The sequence below is a fragment of the Leptodactylus fuscus genome, chromosome 3, assembly GCF_031893055.1.
Source record: "Leptodactylus fuscus isolate aLepFus1 chromosome 3, aLepFus1.hap2, whole genome shotgun sequence".
NCBI lineage: Eukaryota > Metazoa > Chordata > Amphibia > Anura > Leptodactylidae > Leptodactylus > Leptodactylus fuscus.
The window spans coordinates 197,995,472-198,014,220 of NC_134267.1; the positions used below are offsets into that span (position 1 = coordinate 197,995,472).

General features: G+C 42.1%; 1 protein-coding gene across 3 annotated transcripts; it reads left to right on the forward strand.

Moving 5' to 3' along the window:
- Window positions 1–2,984: 2,984 nt before the first annotated feature.
- On the forward strand, window positions 2,985–17,261 carry MFF (mitochondrial fission factor). Of its 3 annotated transcripts, XM_075269027.1 has the most exons (8): window positions 2,985–3,102; window positions 6,267–6,484; window positions 6,612–6,784; window positions 7,204–7,295; window positions 10,569–10,727; window positions 10,914–10,976; window positions 13,623–13,707; window positions 14,558–17,261. In XM_075269027.1, the coding sequence occupies exons 2-8, from the start codon at window positions 6,268–6,270 to the stop codon at window positions 14,687–14,689; spliced, it is 921 nt and encodes a 306-aa protein (XP_075125128.1). In that variant the 5' UTR covers window positions 2,985–3,102; window position 6,267; the 3' UTR covers window positions 14,690–17,261. The 3 variants fall into 3 exon arrangements, with proteins under 3 accessions (XP_075125128.1, XP_075125129.1, XP_075125131.1); XM_075269028.1 differs by lacking the exon at window positions 10,569–10,727; XM_075269030.1 differs by lacking the exons at window positions 10,569–10,727; window positions 10,914–10,976.
- Window positions 17,262–18,749: the final 1,488 nt, after the last annotated feature.

Sequence of the window (18,749 nt, forward strand, 5' to 3'; positions counted from 1 at the left end):
CTGCTGGGTCAGATCTTCCAGGGGTAGTATGGATGGAGTTTTGCACATGCACAGTATGTCTATGAGGACATAGCTCACAGTGGGCAGTATTCTATGAATGAGCTAATCTTAGCCTGGAGATTTTGTGCTGATACTAGAGGACTTTGCTATCAGCACCACTAACCAAGACCGAGGGGGGGGGGGGGGGGGATATTAGGCAGGGATTATAAGAATAATCAGGCACTTGCTGGTCTTGGGATCACTCTCAAGGCACTTACCACATTTTTGCATACCATATTAAAGTTGATTTTCTCTGCAATAAAAAAGCTATAAACAACTGCATAAATACACGTTTACATAGTTCTAACTGCTCTAGCAATTATATGACACATTCCTTTTCAATGGTAACCAACTTTTCAGACAACTAAGGCTGTATTCACACAGAGTAACGCCAGCCGTTTTTTGTGTGCTTTTTGCACACAGTGCCGCGTTAACGCCGCGTAGCGCCGCGTTAATGCTGCGTGTACGCCGCGCTATTTAGCGGTGGCGTTGCCCGGCGTTAACGTGGCGCTACGTGCAAAAAGCACACAAAAAACGGCTGGCGTTACTCTGTGTGAATACAGCCTTAGACTCATTTCATAGAGCAAGTGGTTCCCAACTTTTTTTGTACCAGGGACCGACTTCAAGCAAAACGATTTTTCCATGGCTCGGCAGGGTGGGGATGGGGCTTTTCTCATGTGGAGAGGTGGTTATAGGCAGGCTCTACCATGTGGACAGGAAGGGTTTCTGCCAGGATGCTCTGCGGGGCAGGCGGGCGTTACACGAGCATCCATGCGCACATAGCAAATTGCTCGACACCGAGGCTGGACACTTTACGCTAGGCCACGTTGCTATGGTAACATATAAACTAATGGGTAGAGCGGCGACCTTAGCAACTACAGGACACATCACTATCCAATAGCTTACACATTACCATAGCAAGGTGGCCTAGCACAAAGTGTCCAGCTAAGACTGAGGCCAGCTTGTCGCCCCGCAGACCGGCAAAAAAACCCCCAATGGCCTAATTCTGGTCTGCGGACCAGTAATTGGGGACCCCTGTCATAGAGGATGTGATTCTGGACTAAAATATAATGCAATTTCATTAAAAAATGTGGCTGCTTTGTGACTGAAAAAACTCTCTAAAAGTGTCTCCCTTCTAATTTACAGCTCACTCTCTGTTACTAGGCTGGTTTTCTCTCCATTGATGCAAGACTGATCACAGTAAGGGCTCGTTCACATCTGCGTTCATGGGTCCTTATTGCAGGTTTCCGTTTCCTGCATAAAACAGATGCAGGAGACGGAAGCCTGCAGGAGACTTTCTCACCCATTCATTTGAATGGGTGAGAAAGCTGTCCGGCCGTGCGCGGCAGTGAGCGTTTTGCGCTCTCCGCCGCGAAACCGGGTTTTATAATCCGGACACAGAGTCGGACATGCACTACTCTGTGTCTGGATAAAAAAAATCCGGTTTCGCGGCGGAGAGCCTAAAACGCTCACCGCCGCGCACGGCCGGACCCGGTCTATGGTTTACGTCTTCTGCCATGCAGAAGACGGAAACCATAGTACGGACACATGAACGCAGGTGTGAACCCAGCGTAAGCGAAGTTCCTTTTCTCTCTTGACACAGTGAATATTGAGGGGAAAGGTAGATTTTTCTCCCAGCACCTCTGCAAACTGCTCGCTCTATGCAAAGGATTGAACATTCGACAAATCTCATATCTTACAATGTAAGTAAAAAGTGTTCTCTACTTCTGTATACAGATGGGATATTATTCACAAATAGCAAGCAACTTTCCTGACTATCCTCACAGAATGCTCTTTTCTGGTGTCATACTTGCACGTTAAATGCTAGAATGGAGTGGGTACTTGCATGTATCTTCCCTATATTTGTAGTTCTGTGTTCCTGGATTTTCTATATTATGGTCGTGGGCATTTCTCAGCTATTTGTTTGATATTGTACAGTTACTCCTGGCAGAATTACATGCAAAGCCAATAGTAATAAATAAGGGAGAGGACAGATGGCTTCTTCTTGTACAGACTCACAGCCGTGAAATGTTCTGCAACCATAATGTGATTATTAGAAGCAGAAAACTGATTTAGGCCTGGTCACATCTGTATTCCGTTTGGGAAGTTCACTTGGTGTTCCCTGAATGGAATACCGAACGCACTAAAATGGGATTAGCAAAGAAACCACACGGACCCTATACACTATAATGAGGTCCATGTGTTTTCCGAGCGGTATCTGCTCGAATCATTCAGACAGAAAAGCAAGCAGTGCTCTTCTCTCCGCATTATTCGTGCAGACACCATGTGGAAAACACACAGACTCCATTACAGTCTATGGGCTTTGTGTGGTTTCTTTGCTAACTGCTTTGTAATGAATTCAGTATTATGTTCGGTGGTCCCCCAAGCGGAATACCAAATGCAGACATGAACCAGGCCTTACTCCTCAACTGTCCCAAATTTGTAGCTATCATTGACACACCATATGTACAGGCTGTGCCCATTAGCTGAGAGAATAATAAAGCTTCCTATTATTTACTAGGGGCCCTATACTGTGAGGACCAGTCTGATTATCGCCTTTTGCGGGAATATCCAGAAGTTATACATAATATAGCTATGAGAAAAACCAATGTCTCGTTGAGCGCCATGTTTGGTGACATATCTGCTTTCGTTTGATCTGCGCTATCAGCCAGTACATGCTGATTGGTTGGTATGGGGACAATGATGCGCTCTATCAATGCAAAGACAAGACAAGTAATCCTGCAGCGCCATCTAGTGGCTGCCCGCCGCCGTCTAGCTCATTTGGATACATTCACCAGTACACACAGCACAACGTACACGTAAGTGGCTAATTCCATGTACACTGTGAGTTTGTTTGTCCTCTTAACTTTATTGACCACGAGTACAGTGAACAGCTGAAAGGTACCGGTCCACCGTTCTGTAATGACGTCACTCGTCCTCCTCTCCTTGTGGATCGGGTTCCTGTTCCGTCGCCGTCACGTGACTATGCACTCCCAATTTCCGGGATACGGCGGCTGAGTAGGGTCATTTCCTGGAAGCTGCGCTCCTGTAGGGCGATATCCAGTGAGTACAATAATAATTGGTGGGCTATGGAGGCTGAGTCCATGATAGCAGGTGTGTGTGCACGGACACCGTCTGCTGGGGCCTGGGCTGCCTGTAGGCTCCTTATAGAGGACAGTTCAGGGCCCTCTATTGTTGGGCGCTGCAGCTGTCACATTGGAGCTTGTCTGGCTGCTCTTCTATGGACATGGGGCATTATGGCTGTGTGTAGCTGCAGAGGGCATTGTTTCTAGAATTTTCACTTATTACTCTATTCATTGTGATTACATATGACCATATTATTATGTAGCTATAGATTATTATATCAAGATTTACACAAAATCTGAGCAATATGACTGTAAGAGACAGAAGGTTTAGACCAGCCACTCTAGTCTGCCCAATAATCTGAGTTGTGTTGATAATGCAGCTATTCACTGACACATTATTATTATTAATAATAATGTATACACTGGGACTTGTAGGTTCTGTAAAATAGACACATTGGGCATACGGTATGTTCTAGACTGCCCTCTGTCTGACCCAGACTTCAGCTGTATTCACATCACAGCCATGCGACTTCCTTTTTATACATGGACATCACACTGCACCATTAAATTCAATGTCTGTCTATTCAAATGACTGTTATTTGATGGTCTGTTGTAACAGAATTATAGATCATGTTCTTTTTCATGCATCCCTCCATATACTGTGACGTATGAGGGGGGGAATCTGTCAAAACTGCCACCACTTGGGTGCAAAATGGCCTTGAAAAATGGACGTTTTGCACCTTGGTCATGTTAATGTAACCCCAGAGTAATGAGTCTGTGATGCTGGGAATCACTCTATCACAGCGTGACTAAAGTCACAAGGTTTTTACAGTATATGTCATAGGTCACATGGTGAGACACTTACTTACAGCAACATAGGTCCTTATGACACTGTGAGCCTGGGTCTACAGATACAGCAGATTCTGGGAATTATGGCTGATAAACAGACCATACTTTCTGGAGTATAAGATCACATCATCCCCCAAATGTAAAGCACCATGGAATTAATGATATAAATAAATAATAATAACATGTGCAGCTGGTCTCAAGAGAACCTGCCACCATTTTTACCTCTCTAATGTACTCTACACTAGCGCAGCTTTTTTTTTTTTGTTTAAAAACCTATAAACGTATAAAACATACTGCGTCATATGTATGCAAGGACTAACGTGTCCCCTGTTTTGAAACTTGAGGAAGGTTGCAGCTACATTGAAACACATATACATTGCTGGGAACACATTGGAGGGTAAAAATTGATAATTGATGTGCAGTCCCATGAAATATTTTCCCTAGAGCTTGCATTTCTATAAAATAACGAGTAATACTCACCTGAACATTTTCCTCCCATTCACAGGCTAATGCTTCGCTGGTCTCTGTTACTTCCGCTCTAGTGTAGACATTACAGCAGGCTGCAGGGGTCAAGTGCAGTGTTAACCCGACTTCAATGATGATGTGTTAACAGAGACTAGAATATGACCTTGGAAACATTGGCATGGGGATTGGTATGATGAGCAGCATTCCTTTTGTCATTTTAAGGCTGCGGACCCACATTGCGGAAATGCGGCTTTTTTGTTGTTGCAGGTTTTGCTGTCTTTCTTTGAGCCAAAGCCAGGAGAGGATTGAGCAGAAGGTAGAAGTATAAGAGCTTCCTAGATAGTTCCCATTCCTTTTGAAGCAATTTTTGGTTTTGCCTCAAAAAACTGCAGCAAAATCTGCAACAAAAAAAGCTGCTTTTCCGCAACATGGGGCCTGAACCTAAAAAGGGGTTTCATTAGGAATTGAATATTGATGACCCATCATAAATACTTGACTGAGCTGCAAACAGGCCACATGAGGTATGGACATGATATCAATGGTGTATGACGCAGCACTCACCTTAGTGCTCCCACTACTCAGATATATCAATGACCTATCTTAAGAATAGGTCATCAGAATTCAACTCGTTTAAAATCCCTTTAAGGATGCTGCATCATTTATATACTTTTATATTTGTTTACTTCAGGGTTTCCATTCTTGGTGTCTGTCTGCCTTCACCTTCATGGAAAAAGCATCACAGACTCTTTCTTCCATCATGATTTTTTATTTTCTGTTGGAAGACTAGAACTGCATGCAGAACTTTTTATTCCCATTGCAAAAAGAAACAGGTTTTTTTTACACTATTCAATTGGTAACGGACACAGCCGCAGTGAGTTCTGTCTGCATCCGTCACTTTACTACCGTTAAAGCGGTTGTCTAACCTGAAAAGGATTTTTCATATTGATATCCTTTCCTGTGGAATAGGTCATCAGTATGTGATCTGTGGGGATCTAACATCTGGATTCTGTACAAATCAGCTGTTTTTTGGCAGTCCGGGTGCTAGAAGTAACAGCAGAGAGCATGTGCAGCTGCTCCTATTCAAGTAATAGGTGCTACGCTGCAGTTTTCTGGAACTACTGCTATACAGTGGACGGGGCTGTTGCCCTGCTCCTATTACATCAATAGAAACGGCTGCGTAAGATCACATTCTGGTGACCTATCCGGTCCTTTGGGGGCTGAAATATGCTTCTAATATCTGTTGTTCTCATCAGTAACAGAACATTCCCTAACTCTACACGTCTGTACATACAAAGATAGCAGTCTAGCACTTAGTAGGAGCACTCTGTGGACCAATTGTGAATAGGGATTAAATCCATAGATGACTCTATAATGCATGAAGGTGGTCGTCATGCCAAGCAGTGCATTTATGAGAGCCCCCTGACATTTCTTCAGGGTTATTTAGTGGGTACATGTGCGTCTATTAATAGTCCTTAGCTTCAAGCATTTACCCTTTGCAGTAATTTGCATCGCCTTTTTTTTTTCTAGTTTTGTATTACAGCATAATGTTGTGTGGAAAACTTGTTGGGTGATTTGGCATTAATAAAAAAAACCACTTGTACCCTTTCCGAGTAGTTGACATGTGGACCCCGCCCTGAAACTGTTTATAGCAGGACGTTTTGTCTTCATGGAGCTTCTTTACTGAGGCCTCTGATATGTTCTGATTCCATGTTGTGAGCATTATCTATTCTGTGTTGTATTGTAAAGTAATCAATATCTATTAATATTCATAAATGGGTGATGTTTTATTCAGCTCTCTTCCAAATCTTTCCCATGTTTATTTTCCAGGATGAACGGTGCAGGATTTTCACCCCCCGCAGCAGAGATGGCGGAAATCAATCGTATGCAGTATGACATTGAGTATACAGAGGGTATCAGTCAGAGAATGAGAGTCCCTGAGAAGCTCAAAGTCGCTCCAAGCAATGCAGAAGCAGCTCCTAACCCTCCAGTGGACATTCCCATGCCTGGTGTCATTATGCAGGTTCCTGAGAGAATTGTTGTGGCAGGTGAGTTTGTAAAGTCTTGAACACTACTAGACACCTCACACTTAGAAGAATTGAGACTTATCACTCTCCTGGAATCCTGCTGTTTAAGTTCTCTCCCATTCTCATATTTCTTCTAAATATTTCCCAGGTCAGAATGAGGAAGCCTCTTTTTCAAGACCCGCAGATCTAGATCTGATTCAGACTACCCCTTTTGAACCTTTGGCACTGAAGACTCCACCTCGGGTATTGACCCTGAGTGAAAGACCACTGGATTTCCTGGACTTGGAAAGACCCACACCAATCACTCCCCAAAATGATGAGGCAAGTCTAAAAATCGTGTAATAACTAATAGGTGATGTATGGTCTAAGAATCAGGTAGGCAGCAATGGGCCTCACTGAGTTTTCTACCTTCAGATCTTTGTCCATATCTAAAAAGTTTGATGTAGTGCAGACCGTTTAAATAAAAGGTTATTCCCATGTTATGGCGTATTCCTAGGATATCACTTTCTGATCATTGAGGCCCGACTTCAGGGCTGCAGCACTTCTCTAGCTCTGTGGCCTCTTCACGTTCTTTCCCTGCACAGCAGCACACCTACCTATTATAAAGATATAGCACATCGTGGCATTCCTTGGAAATGATCCTTAAGTTACTATTTAGAGGCCCTGAGTGTGTGAATGAAGGCAAAAAAAATGATAATAATTCATGACTTCATTTTAATGGAACCAACTGAATTGTTTAGGTGCAGAGAGTCATGGGGCGTCAGAAGAGAGAGCGCTCCGTCAGTGAGAACACCGTGAGACACAATGGACAGCTGGTCAGAAATGACTCTATGTGAGTATATTACAAGCTGCATACTTTACAGTCTACATCATTGTATGTGAAATAAATGATGTTACAATGAAGAGCTTTCTTTTCTCTCTCCTTTGTGTGTTAGATTTGTAGTGCTTTTAAATTGTATTGTGTTATTTGCATCTTAGCTGGTGATGTAATAGAATACAAGCAGATACTTTTTTCCACAGTCGAGTACATTGAGGCGCTGTATGAAGGTATGTCCTGGACAGAGGAAATGCTCTTCTATGTATGTTTTGTCTACACTATACTATAGATGCTTAAGATATGTATTGCATTTAAGTTGTATTGTGTTCTTTACATCCTAAATGGTAATATAATAAGATACAAGCACACAATCGAGTACACTGGGGGCGCTGTATAAGGCTATGTTCTGGACAGAGGAAAGGCTTTTGTACTTATGTTACGTCCCCACTATAGAATAGGTTCTTCATCACATTAATAGAGCACTTCATAGATGTTTTCACAGAATCTTACAATCTCCTCACCTTATTTTTCTTTTTCCCCATAACAGCGCCACTTCTGTCCATACGTTTTCCCTGCTATTTCAGCGCGCCATGTTCTTTTGGCCAGACTAGACAAAGTCTATTACTCAGATCGAAGAACTTTATATACCCAGACATCACTTTGGTATAAATGCAGGTGACCTTTGTGATGACAGATTAATTTTGTTTCTTCAGATTTCTTTCCACCTAATAAACACCATAAATTTTAGATAACATATAAGTGCTGTCTTCTGCTTATCGTTTAGTCAGATATACACAAGTAACACTTAGGAAGGCAGAATGAAGAAGGCCTCAAATGTAATAAGCAGAGGGCAGGTGGTGAGGTTATGACGAACTACAGGAGCCTTGCGTGCGGGTTATTTGGCTCTAAAGGGCATAAACTATACAGGCAATAGCAGGATTCTAATCATGGAACACATAGAAAAGGTGCAAGGCATGTACCGCATAGGTAGAATTTAAGTGCAAAGGGAAGCCATTAGAGATGAGCGAATACTATTCGGAACAGCCGTCTCGAATAGCACGTTCCCATAGAAATGAATGGACTTTGCCAGCGGCCGGCCGCTTAACCTCCCACGTGCCGGCTACATCCATTCATTTCTATGGGAGCGTGCTATTTGAAACGGCTGTTCCGAATAGTGTTCGCTCATCTCTAGAAGCCATCATCTTTTGGTAGTAACAGCTCAGGAATCTCATACTTTCTCTAGAAAATTTGGTTGGTTAGTCTCTATTGCAATAAAATAAGGTTCATTTGCTTTTGCACATTAGGCTATGTTCACTCTGTCTCAGTAAAAGTTCCTAGGTTTACATCCAGCATACATCCGAACAAAGTCCCAAAGCCAGTAAGCACAGAGCCTTCATGTTTCTTGGAGATATATTTTTATCTGGGGTTTACAGCCATTACCTAATCATATGCCAGGAGGGCTTGGTCTGTGTTGTATATCTTCAGTAAATGAACTGTGTTGTGGACTTAAATTACGGTGCATTACAGATAAGATTTCTCTATATATTCATCTTCTGTATAGTTAAAGGATTTTACCATTAATAACATTTATAACTCATCCACTGGATAGGGCATAGTTTTTTTGACCACTGAGACACCCAATGATCCCAAAAATGGGTCTCCGAAATACCCCAAGTGGATGGTACATTGGTGAGCCCCTAATCCATTTACTTCTATGGTAATACTGTAGATTACCATACCCAAAGTTCCATAGAGGGCAATGCACATCACTACTCCATTCACATGGTGCTCTATTGGGACCCAATTCTCATAATCACTGGGAGTCACAGAAGCTGGACCCCATGTCAAACATTGATCTATGGGATAGGGGATAAATGTTATTAATGGGAAAGTTTCCTTTAAGAATCTGTTCACTTCTGTGCAAATTATTTCCGTTGTTCTGTTTTCCTTGAGGTTTTGCTCCTAAAAATGGGCAGAAGTGACTAATTTGGCGCATGGTCTACACCAACAGACTGACTGACCATGTTGACTTTAAAGGTGTCTGTCAGGTTTCTGTTGTGAGGCCTAGTATTTTATCAGACAAATTGCCAAAGTTTGATCTATTTTGTCCGGTATTTTTGACTGGATCTACTAAAGAAGCCTTCAGCACTGATATGAACACAACCTAATACTGTTAGGGTTATGCTGTGGTAAGTAGGAAACTACTCTTAATTAAATGGGTTTTCTGGGACTTCTAACTTATTGACCTATTCTTAGGATAGGTCAGCAGTTGAATGTCCATGGGGGTCCAACATTCAGAACCGCTGCGGATCAGCTAAGCACTGCTTCCGCTTCACATGTGACCGCTCATTCATTAGTCTCATGGCCTGATCATAGCTCCGTCCTATTCACGTGAATGGGCAGAGTTGCGATACCAAGCACAGCTGCTGTTCAATTGTATGGAGCTGTGCTTAGGTGTTTCCTGTGAGTTGTGCCTGGACGTTGGATCCTTTTCGATCTTTAATTCGAATATTTAGCCTAAAAAATACCCTTTTAAAGAGAAAGCCCTTCTTCACAGCGAGAGTTATATCGTTCCTGTGTTTCCAAGATATGAGAAACTTTGCAAAAGTATTACAAATTTCCAGGTGCCTTTTTGCTTCTATGTAGCTCCTGATCCTGCAGTGATTTTGCCATCCATCTCTTCTTACTTTGATGCTAACTTATTGAATGTAAGTTAGTGAGGGGCAGAAGGCAGTGGATGGGGTTATATCTGCAGGACCAGATTATGCAGTGATTTCTGTATATTATAATAAAGACGCACATGGAGATTTATACATAAAGAAATAAAAGATGTTTCACCAAGGCTATTTGCAAAGTTTGTATAGAAATTTGTCTTTAACCTTAGGATGTCTGAGTAGTAGACAACTGCTGCCTGAGGATTGGCTGTTCACTCTCTGTCCTTGTGTCATGCCATCTGTAGTGACTCCTAGAACATGCATGTGTACTGCTTTTCTCCTTGCTGTTCCTTCTTCTCATACTCCGTTTCTTCTGCTCAATCTCTTGTGGATTATTGCTGTGTACCTGCACTTAGTTTTTCCCTTTCCACGTTTTGTTTCTCTTTTCTGATGCTTCTTTCTCCCTTGCTGAATTCCTACCTGGTACCTAGACCTCTACCTCTCCTGCTGCGCCTCGTTCATCGCTGTACTTTCCCTAATGTCCATATCAGCAGTCATATGTATCCAGCTTTCTTTGTCACACACACACACGGTCTGACTTCTGTGTTTCTCTTTGCTGCTCTCCTCCGGTCAGCCCGACTCCACCTGCCCCCACAGGCCGCCCGAACCCTGCTCCCTCGCTCCCCGCAGATGGAGCAGATCTTTTCTCTGCCCGTGGCATTCTGTCGCTCATCCAGACCTCCACCCGCAGGGCTTATCAGCAGGTCCTCGATGTGCTGGATGAAAACCGCAGGTGAATGTCTTCCCTGTTCCCTGTCCTAATACCCCACTGCCACTCCCTGCAGTGCATTTAGATATCTCTCCACCAATGTGGGCATTTGTCACTCCCAAACTTACAGCTGTTGAGTGATTTCTGTTTCCTGCCCTTCTTGTCTTCACCTTCCCCTTCTGTCCTTGTTTTTCCTTCTAACTGCTCCAGGCCTGTCTTGCGTGGAGGGTCTTCAGTCTCTGCTCCTGCTCCTCCTCATCATGATAATACAAGGTAATCAGCAATGTAAGCCAGTGTGCTGCTTGTATATCACTGCATAGGTACTGATAATTCTGCTTATCACAGATAATTCTGCTTATCACAGTTCTACGGCTGGGTCAGTGGGATATTTATTTGACTGGGACTATAAAGTCCGAGTAAAGTCAATATCGGATATGTTGGATAAATTATACTTTTTATCATAAAAAGTTGTAACCCTTATTGATACCAGAATTCCCCTTTAAAGAGGACCTGTTAGTGCTCCTGACTTTGCTGTAGTAAGCAATTGTGTTCCCTATTGAAATAATCCAGAGCATCTTTTATTATATCTCTGTGTTGTGCTACTGCTCTGTTATTCCTCCTATGAAAAAAATTGCAATTCCTTTTGTCAAGAGGGGATTGTTCCTACAAAGTCTGGCGCTCTCAGCATCAGATAGTCAATGTCCGGGTATGTTGATAACACCCAGTTATCAATTTATTCAGAAATTTCTTGTAGGAATAACCGAGGAACTTTGAACAGATGCTCCAACATTTTTTTCTTCCCGCAGAAATATTTACTTAAACAGATGTGTCAGGAGTGGTGACAGCTCTTCTTTTGTAGGTAGCAGCCCTCTTTAAATTGCCTGCATTACAGACACATAGGCAAGTTGTAACAGCCAAGGGTCCATGGAGTACCCTGAGCAGATAAATTACCCATCTGACACAGTCCTTAAAGAGAACCTTTCACCATCTCCAAAAAGTTCAGTTCTTTACATCAGTTAATATCTGTAGCTCTTCTAATACTTGGATTTTTTTCTCTAGCTCGCGCCATTCCCGAGCAATCAATTCTTTTATTTCTGATACCTTCCATTCTGTTTAGTCTCTGTACTGTCAGGAGGGCGGTGTCAGGCAGGAGCAGACAAGGGGTGTGATTCTGAGCTCTGACACTGGCTGCCTCTGATTGGAGCTCTGAATCACGCCCCCTGCCTGACACCGCCCTTCTGACATTACAGAGCTGAAATGGCACATCAGGCACTAAAATTACCTGCATTTGTTGCTCTGGAATGGTGAGAGCTAGTGAAAAAATTCCAACTGCAAATGAATCGGTGGAGCGACAACTATTAACAGATGCTAAGAACTTAAATTGGTGGAGGTGGTGAAAGGTCCTCCATAATGTTTAGCTCACTCGTATTTCACTGGTTTGATTTGAAAGAACGGATTAATTTTTCCGTGCAAAAGCTTTGAAATCAGATGACCATTTTATATAAATCTGCATGCCTTAATTTTACAGGAATTACATTTTGGCTGCATGGTACATTGTTTTTTTTTTCTTCTAATTTCATGCTTAAAGGGGTTTTCCTGAATTTAGCTGGCCCCCACATGAATCTGCTGTATGGGAACGTTTCTGAGCATGCTATACACAACAAAGGGCTGGAAGCAGCTAGTTTGGATCCCTGTATAGAGGCTGGGTGCGGGTACAGCAGCTCAGCTTCCATTGACTTCAGTGGGAACTGATATACAGACCTGCTCCTGCCACTATACAGGGTACAGAGCCAACTGCTTCAAGCTCCGTGCAGTGTAGATTATGGGTGTAGAGAGTGGCCCCTTACAGCTGATTGGTGGGGGGCCAACTGTTGACCCATCCAGCAATCACATATTTATGGCCTATCTTAAAGAGGACCTTTCACCATATCTGGGCACAGGCAGTGTTATATACTGCCAGAAAGCTGACAGTGCGCTGAATTCAGCGCACTGTCAGCTTTCTGGCAGTATATAGAACTGCCTGTGCCCGGATATGGTGAAAGGTCCTCTTTAAGGATAGCCCATATAAATCTAAATCCTGGACAAACCCTTTGAGTTTTCAGAGCTCGCGGTTAATAATTTGCTACCACAAAAAACATTGCACCTCCAATATAGAAAATAATAGTGTGTGTATACATCTACTAATATCAATGTAGTCCATAGTCCCTTAAAGTAAGGGGTAGAAAGGCAAAGAAGTAGGTAAGTAGGATTATAAACCTACACAAAAATATTTATAAAGCTCTAGTTATAAATACTAGCAACAGCTTTATTATTTTTCTGTAATGTGACTCCAAAAATATAGCGAGGTCTTCACCTTCTAATGTTAAAGGGGTTTTCCAATGGGATTAGAGGATTAAGTGTCCTGACCGCTGAGGGTGGCTCCACTATTGTTACCACTACGGGTCTTGAGAAGGTGAAGGGTTGGGGGGGGAGGTCCAAGGTCATCCTATGTGAATGGAGAAGGACTGCACATATATACAGGAACTAAGCTCTGTGCTTGACTATGTCCATCAGTCCCACAGAAATTAATGTATAGACATTTACATGGGGACCCACTTTGTATGGTCGATGGGGGTTTGAGAGGTCGGACCTTTAGCTATCAAATTTATCCCCTAGAACCCATTCAAAAGCCTTTATAAGAGAGATATAAATAAAGTATATCAGAAAATGGAAAATCCCATAGCTTGCTGCCCTAATCAGGTTAGGTACAACATGTTCCATAACCCTGAAAAAATGTTGTTAATCTAAATAGAGTTTTCTAGGTGGGGCTACAGCTAGTGAGTAGGCACATGGAGTGATTTACTAGCTTCTTGCCACTAACCTTTGATCAGAAGTTGTGTATTCTCTATTAGTAACTGTGTATACATTGTTCTTCTGTAGGTACGCAGTTTCATCATTGGATGCCACCATGGATGGGACACCAGATGACCTGTCATTAGTGGATGCAGCTTCGCTTAGAAGACAGGTTTGTCATAATGTTGTATGGGTGAAATTGCCTATTGTCAAATACTCATATATCAGAATCAGGAGAGTAGAGATGAATAGGACGGAAGCTACAGTGATGGACCGGGAGTGGGAGCAGCCTGCTCTCATTCAAGTAAAACTTTATATAACTGATGTTCACAGATAAATGTCCCCGGCAGCTCCCTCCTATGTCGGCTCATTCATTTGAGCCGACAGCGGAGGGGAAAGCCGCGACCGTGATGGTCGCGGCAGGTGGGTTTTGACAAGAGAGAGACGCGGCTCGCCGCGTCTCTCTCGGTGTCAAAACCCGCGCGGGCAGTTCACATGTGAACTGACCCTAAGAAAATGAGGGGTGAGCCATTCATCAGGCAAATTTCTGTGACTCCAGGTTAGTTTGGTCCCACAAGACTTTGAAAAGCCAGCTACTATGTCAAGTAATGACTGGCACTGTGCAATACAGTACAGATCCGCACTGAGCTCTGCAGTGTAGCATGCAGCCATGTCCCCTAGTTATGGGGCACACAAATTGGCTCTTATTTCCAGTCAGACATTTGTACTGTAGTTTTGCATTGAAAGGCACAATCGCAAATGTTACTAGGTAATCCTAAAGTATCGTTATTGTGAACTGAAGCCATCGAACAGTATTACTGACTATTATGTGAGTATTATGAGGATTACCGACCCTTTTTCCATAATAATCAATCCTCCAGGACCCCTACTATTGTTTCTAGTATGTTTTCTGCCCTTCAGCCTTTAAATTCCTGTTTCACCACATTGGTTCAATGAATTGGGCAAGTAATGAATCCGACCTGAATCTACATGATATCACAGGTTATTCTCTAAATTCACAGATAATCAAGCTAAACAGACGTCTTCTCCTCCTGGAAGAGGAGAATAAGGAGAGGGTCAAGAGAGAAATGGTAATGTACTCCATCACTGTGGCCTTCTGGCTCCTCAACAGCTGGTTCTGGTTCAGACGTTAAGGTCTTTGCCATATTTTCTACAAGAGACTACACAGAGACCCACCGAACCAACAACACAGACAGTAGTGGGAGAGACCCAAATCCACAGCACAAATCATCAGCCTTCTACGGAAATATATTTGGCATCTCTTTCTTCCAGATGTGCCACAAAAAGTGCATTCTCTTCTGGCTTTGAGTGGGTTCATGTAAAATGTGTATTTTCATTGTCTATATTATGCCGTAGTAAAGTCTGTGTGGTCTCTGAAGGCCTTCTTTATACATACAGCATGCAAGAATCATTCCTGATAGCTAAGACTCATGAACTTCCATAGGTTTCTGTTGTAAACTGTTGGGCAGGGCCAAGATTATGAGACAGAATCATCACTATAGCATGAGGGGGGTCATTTAAAAAAAAAAAAAAAAGGCAATTGTAATGAATGTCAGCAATGACGATAGGAAGCAACAGTACATTTTATATATACAATAGATGTGACAGAGCTGATTTATTATTTAACACCGCTCACCACAATGTGCTGCCCAATTTACATAGGACTGCAGCATTATTGTGATTTCCATATAACACAGCAGCAAACTGTTAAATGATTCATTCAGCTCTGCTACATCTGGACTTGCAGTTGTACATACAAATCTATGTGAAGTTACCAATATATAAACTTTTGAGGGACCTTTCTCCATTTTACAGCTAATGTGAGAGATGCGTTATCGGCATGTCTGGGTTGCCCAGTGCGCCGTCCCATCAATAATGCTTGTGCCTCATGCCATTTTGTGCATTGTTGTAGTGATTGAAATGCATAAGCTCTGTATGTGTATATTTGGGGTATGCTCAGGACATCAAGGCTGTGTTAGTTTTGGTAGGTAAATCTAAGCCAGATAGACACTTGCAGGTTTTTTTCAGCCACAGCTAGAAGCGAACCATAGATGAATGGAAAGTATAAAGAGAAGACTTGCATATCTCTTTACTTTTGGATCAGCTTCTCACTTTGGCCTAATGAACTGCATGTGAAAATTTGTCTCCTTGCTGGTATGGCTTGTCACCTCTGTATTATCCATTGGTGCTTGAGAGGAGTTTTAGGGATTGTTAAGCAGACCTAAAAAAAATATGGCGGTTAATGTTGACAAGATTGAAAGTCAGAGTTTGGAAGCTCTTATATTAAATTAAGTAAAACAAATTATAATATGAAACTATAGAAGTTGCTACAACAGAAATTGCTTGTTAAATTCCTGCCACTGCAAGAGGACCTTTCATTACATCTCTTTGCATCCTATAATAGGTACTGATTCAGTGGTTGGGATTTCTTTCTCTTTTGAGTAATTGGTGCTGTTATTTTCAAGATTCATTATGTTAATTAGGTTGTCTACAATAAGGCGGGTAGTCCTTAACTGAAACAGAAAGTCTGGGAATGCCCATCTGACAGTAGAGGGCTTATTCGGCATATTGGATGCGGAAATCAACAGCATTGATTGTTTAGGAACATTAGGGGCTAGAGAATAAATTCCAATTTTCGTGGCATTAGCAGAACAGCACATATATTGAAGGATGTAAATAGTTGGTAAAAGATCCTCCTTTAAACACAAATGCTTTACTGACCCCTGACAGTCTTTGTTTACCCCCAGAAGCACTAATATGCCACATTGGCATGTCACTGCTGCAGCCAGTCACTGACCTCATTAGTGTTGCCCACGAAACAAGTTATCCCTTATTCATCAGTGGGGTCTGTCTTCTCATATTCCCTATGATAGGAGAAAGGGGGACTTTTGCCCTCGTTCTAAATGGAGCAGTGTTTAGGTAGAGCACATACCATTTGATTCATTTTGGTGGGAGCGCCTAGATAAGTGCTAAAATCCCCTATTCTCCTGATCAGTGGGAGTCTGAGGGATTGGAACCCCACTGTCCTATAGATAGAGTTTTGTGGGAAACCCCTTTAAGTTAGACAAGTGACCACTAAGTCCAGTGATTGGCTACAGTAGTCACACACTAGTACAACAGGTCATCGCTTCTCTGAGGAATACCGGGAACCTATTCCACCAAGGATAGCCTCTCCTCCTCGTAATGAATAGCACCTGAAAATCTGTCAGTGAACCACAACCTCATCTTACACTAAAGAGAAATTCTCAATATTATTTTTCTTTCAAGCAATACAAGTTGTGGTTATTATTCTCTTACATAAATATATTATTTATTTCATGGAGTATAGTTGGATAAGCGGGACATGGGAACAAAGAGAAGGAATTATCTTACAATGCTTATATTTTAACATGTATTTAGTAGAAATAGTGTAGGATATATTCTGCTCTTAGTGTATGTAAAAAAAAAAAGTGTGAAATCTCAAACTAAAGTTGAAATATGGAATAAAAAGGGTACACGATAAATGTAATTGGCAATACAACACTCTGTGTAGACTGGGATTTGTTTTTGGGTGGGGAGTACTAAAGGTTTTTGTGTGGGAGTCATTTTATAGCCGAGTTCTTTTTTTGTTTTGCGTGGTTTTCCTCTTTTATTAATTGTTTTTTTATGTCCTGCTTGTCCCTTATACAACGAAGGTGTAACTGTACAGAATAAAAATAAAATTAGAAAAAAAAAATGTTTTGTTGTATTATGTTCATGTACAGACTGGCCTGCAGCTTTACAGGCTCCTCACCATAACACATTATTCTGTTATTTTAAATATCATTCTCCAGCTCGTGAAAATAAAGGCGGCGATCGGAAAACTACTTTATTTGTAGATAAAAATACAAGTAAGGGCTCGTTCACATCTGTGCCTGGTCTCCGTTCTGCAGGTTTCCGTTTCCTGCACAAAACAGGGGCAGGAGACGGAAACCTGCAGGACTCTTTCTCACCCATTCATTTGAATGGGTGAGAAAGCTGTCCGGCCGTGAGCGGCGGTGAGTGTTTTATGCTCTCCGACGCGAAACCGTTTTTTATAATCCGGACACAGAGTCGGACATGCAGTACTCTGTGTCCGGATTAAAAAAAACGGTTTCGCGGCAGAGAGCATAAAACGCTCACCGCCGCTCATGGCCGGACTTGCTCTGTGGTTTCCGTCTTCTTGCATGCTGAGAACGGAGTGCCGAACGCAGGTGTGAACCTAGCGTAAGCTGCGTTGTGTGAAAAAGTGATTTATTTTTGCATTACACAGTATTCAGGTATCACTTCCTCGATGTACAGAATGAAAAGGTAGGCCGCACTCAACAAATATTAGTGACTGAATTTCTATGAAAGTAAATTTGTAACAAATAGTAATTATATAAGTAAAAATGTATTTTCATTTATTTTGAAGCCAGAATTAACGCTTTCCAATTTCATTCAAAATTGGTTCCGACTCCACCACCCTGATATTAGGTGCAAACAATTCAGGTTAAACACATTTCATAGTGTTATAAGAAGACCTTAGAAAGTGTAAAATACCTTAAATAGATTGTCAAGAGAGTAAATTATATAAAAGCGATAATACACAGATGCAAATAATGAAGCTATAAGTGTAGTCGGCTCATCTAATCGGAAAATCCACTATACACCCTAATAGCAAGGATGTAGATAGGAGGGAGCAACAGGGACATGGGCATGAGTAAGGCTGAAGCCCCACATTGTGGAAACGCAGCTTTTTTTGTTGTAGATTTTGTTGTGGTTTTTTTTGAGCCAAAGCCAAGAGTGGATTGAGCAGAAGGTAGAAGTATAAGAACTTCCTGTATATCTCCCAGTCCTTTTGTAGCCACTCCTGACTTTGGTTCAAAAACCCACAACAAAATCTGCAAAAAAAAAAAAAGCTGCATTTCTGCAACGTTACAGCCTAAGGTTCCATTCACACAGAGTTTTTTGACGCTGAAACCACGTCAGAATCCACTTGTGGATTTTCAGTGCAAAAATCCTCACCAAAAAACTCTGTGTGAATGGACCCTAAGGGTGGTGAACCGAACCTTTGCCCCAGGTTATAAAAAGTCTAGCTACAACTCTGTCCGTAATGCTCTGAATTTGGTGTGTGGATAGTGCTATTGCACAAGTCTACAATTTAGGTCTCCAATATGAACCTTGGAGAACTGTTCTGAATGTGCCTAATACAAG